Source organism: Etheostoma spectabile, chromosome 5 (assembly GCF_008692095.1).
Source record: "Etheostoma spectabile isolate EspeVRDwgs_2016 chromosome 5, UIUC_Espe_1.0, whole genome shotgun sequence".
Taxonomy (NCBI): Eukaryota; Metazoa; Chordata; class Actinopteri; order Perciformes; family Percidae; genus Etheostoma; species Etheostoma spectabile.
This window is the reverse complement of record NC_045737.1, coordinates 20752686-20755998: the sequence shown is the minus strand read 5'-3', so window position 1 is coordinate 20755998 and position 3313 is coordinate 20752686. Positions and strand designations below refer to the sequence as shown.

Sequence of the window (3313 nt, the reverse complement as noted above, 5' to 3'; positions counted from 1 at the left end):
ATCTGGAAAAATTTACAACATCATTGAAAGACAATTTAAAATCCTGGTTACACAGCACCTCCAGGTCTGATTCATCTTTTACTTCTTTATCTTCTGCCCCACCAATGTACTACAGCACAGAATGAATGACACATTCTCTGGTCTCCTGTGTTTGACAGTATGTGTTGTTGACTCTTTTAAATACTGTATTCAGTCTTTTTTGGGCCGTTCACCACCACTAAAGGCTTGTATGATAACACAACAACACAAATCATTACCTGTATTTTCTTTCTGCATTTCAGATGTGTATCTGGATCCAAATGAAGAACATGTAAGATAAGATAAGATAAGATAAATCAAAAATACTATAAGCTTAATACATAAGGAGCAAAGAGCCTTGGTATGAGAGAATAATGAGTATAACAGGTAATAATGGCCATAGTGTACACATGTATATGATTGGATGTTACCAGCCACATACAGCAGCTCTGAATTAGCCAGTCATTACAAAGCATGAACAGTGAAATGTTATGCCTCATTACTGGGCTTCGATGCTCACCCCCAAAATGTTGGCACATTCCTCCATGTGTATGGATAAATATGTATTATCTTGCTATAAAGGAAGTTTTTCCTTGCCTCTGTCACCTAGGGCTTGCTCTTGGTGGGAATTGTTGGGTTTCTGTAAATAACGTCACAGAGTATGGTCTAGACCTGCTCTTTTATGAAAAGCGTAGTGAGATAACTGTTGTTGTGATTTGGCGCTATGTAAATAAAATTGAATTGAAATTCAACTGCAACAATATTTGTCATTTTGTGTTTCAGGAAGACAATGATGAGCTGTATTTAGAACCAACAGCTGGTAATTAGCTCTGTACTTTAAATTTGGATGAACAGTTTGGTCTGTGAGTGATCATCAGACAGTAAATTTCTTTTCCTGGTAATGAAAAGTTGAACACAAATTCAATTTTCCTTTCCTTCTGCTCCTCAGCTTGTGCTCCTGCCACTAGTGGGCTGATGAGGATGCCTCCATCTCCTAAGACAGCATTTGTACCTTCTTCCATACCTATGTGAGTGCACTTTAACCCAAAGCAGCTTTCTACCTCCTGCATAACCAGAGCAATTTGCTTCTCACTAACCAGTGATATAATCTGTCTGCATAGCTTCTTACGCAATACCACATCAGACAGTGATGCTACTGTGTTTTGCAGGAAAATGCAAATGTCGCAGATATACAGTTAGCATTACACAGTAAATATCTGGTACTAAACACGCAATGAAAATTAACATACTCTCTATCTGCAGGATGAAGCCTCCGGTTCCCAGAGCTCAGTCTGTGAGTGTGTCCATTAATCTCAGTGTTTAGTCTTATAATGTTCTTATGCTAAGCTCGGTCCTAATTTAAAAGTAAGACTGTCAAGATAGAGGCTGATTTAGAAGTGGAAGTTTCCATTTCCTACATGGGAAATTAAACTCTTCAGTATGACACAGCAGTAACTTTTTATTTGCCTCCTTTCAGAATTCACTTTTGCCTTCCTTTAATGAGTTGACAACGGGTAAAGACCCCATCTTCTCTACTTTTGAAAAACTCATACAAAAATCATGCATCAGCACAAACTAAATCCAAAATAAATCATTTTGATCGTGATAATGGAAAGTATACATTTCTTTTTTTTTTAGCTCCTTCAGTTGAAGCAAGACGTGGCACATTTCCTACCAAACTCCCTCCACCAACTCCCGGTTATAAGCCTCGTCTGCCAGTAAACCTGAAGGAAGCCAAAGCCAGGTAAGAAGTGAAGGGTACAAAGAGATTTGTTGAAACAGCAGATGAAAGGGTTAAAACTGCAATGATTCATATTGATTTTCAGCATGTTTTTTGCAGTTGATCCCCATCTGCAAGTACAGTCATACATCAGAATTAAATTCAAAGTATAACATTAGCCTTCTTGTCTTTATTCAAGCCTTCTGAATGCTGCTATGGCGGACACAAAGCCTGTGGGTAAGTTCACATTTTTTTATCCTAGAGATGACTGTGATCATTTGGGGTCTGCTTAGTAATCCAAACATTGCATGGATCCTGCTTTACTTCTTTTTAACCATACGTATTAACCCTCTGATTGTTGCCAAGTACGGATTTCCCAATCATGGGAAAACACATTACATTTTTTCTATCTCTTGAAAGCCATCCCTGGTGATATGAGGGCAACCAAACAATCTGGGAATGAGGTATGTTATTAATCTGCACACAGAAAATCTAACACAAATTTGAGGACAGGTTTAATTTGGTTAATATATTCATGTCACGTTACAGGACAAAGAATGGTTTGCTGAAAATTGCAACAGGAAGACAGCTGAGGATCTCTTATTGAGGGTCAACAAGGTAAACTTAACAATGTTATGTTTCATTAATAATCTGTCAGTCTGGAGAGTCGTTTTAACCACAACCATTTATTTTTATTATATGTTCTTACCTGAGCAAACTCAAGGGCTTGAAGCAAGGGTGTTGCACAGACGATGGGGAAATTTGCTGAGTGTTTATGTGCATATTTTTGCTGACAGCCAAACCTGAGTAAGACACCTTCAGGGCTTCCATGTATTTTTAAACATTAACCATCCCCTTCATTCTTAATCCATCCCTCATTTTTATTCATTTACATCCCTCGTATTACTTCCCTGCTCTCTTGTAGTACTAATCGTCCTAACACAGCTTCCCAAAAAGTTTCTTCTCTATCCCTTTTTATTCCATATTCTTTGTGTCATTCTTTTTCAGTTTTTCTTCTATTTTTCTTCTTTGTAGGACGGGGCCTTCCTCATCCGTCACAGCTCAGCCCAGAGTTCCCGGCAGCCCTACACCCTCGCTGTGCTCTTCCAGCAGAAGGTGTACAACATTCCCATCCGCTTCCTGGGAGAGCCACAAGGTTACGCCCTCGGAAAAGAGGGAAAGAAGAACGAAGAGGTGAGAGCAAATTAAATTTAAGAGAGCGGAGCAAACTGAAAACACAAAAAACACAGAATAAAACATGAGATCTTCCTCCTGCACTAAACACACAGCCGTGGTGAAGCACCACTGGTTTAAAAACTCCTGCATGTCCTTCATTAGAGAGTGTAATCTGATGTCCACTTTCCCACTGTCTTTTTCCAGACACACATACATTTTTGTCAGCTCTGGTCCGGACACACTTTCTATTAGTTTTTTTTTCCGGCTTTTTATAAATCGATATTGTGGCCTGACCCACAATAAAATTCAACAACTGCCACTTCTTTGCATTTTGTTTCCTGCAGCTAGTACCAAAACTAAAAGCAGTCTCTGTGAGAGAGGGAGAGAGAGAGAGAGAGA

At 39.0% G+C, this 3313-nt stretch overlaps 2 protein-coding genes across 3 annotated transcripts in view; both read left to right on the top strand.

Annotated features, from left to right (window-relative positions):
• plat (plasminogen activator, tissue) overlaps positions 1–3313 on the top strand; it is a 27604-nt gene that overhangs the window by 19556 nt on the left and 4735 nt on the right. The gene's annotated exons all lie outside the window — the stretch shown is intronic.
• The window catches only part of si:dkeyp-117b11.1 (B-cell linker protein), a 9596-nt gene that overhangs the window by 5294 nt on the left and 989 nt on the right, over positions 1–3313 (top strand). For both annotated transcript variants that reach the window (XM_032515149.1, XM_032515148.1), the window contains 10 exons: positions 282–310; positions 802–838; positions 968–1046; positions 1282–1312; positions 1496–1532; positions 1657–1762; positions 1938–1975; positions 2159–2202; positions 2288–2356; positions 2774–2932. In XM_032515149.1, the coding sequence (XP_032371040.1) occupies positions 282–310; positions 802–838; positions 968–1046; positions 1282–1312; positions 1496–1532; positions 1657–1762; positions 1938–1975; positions 2159–2202; positions 2288–2356; positions 2774–2932 (629 nt within the window). The remainder of the gene's footprint in view (positions 1–281; positions 311–801; positions 839–967; positions 1047–1281; positions 1313–1495; positions 1533–1656; positions 1763–1937; positions 1976–2158; positions 2203–2287; positions 2357–2773; positions 2933–3313) is intronic.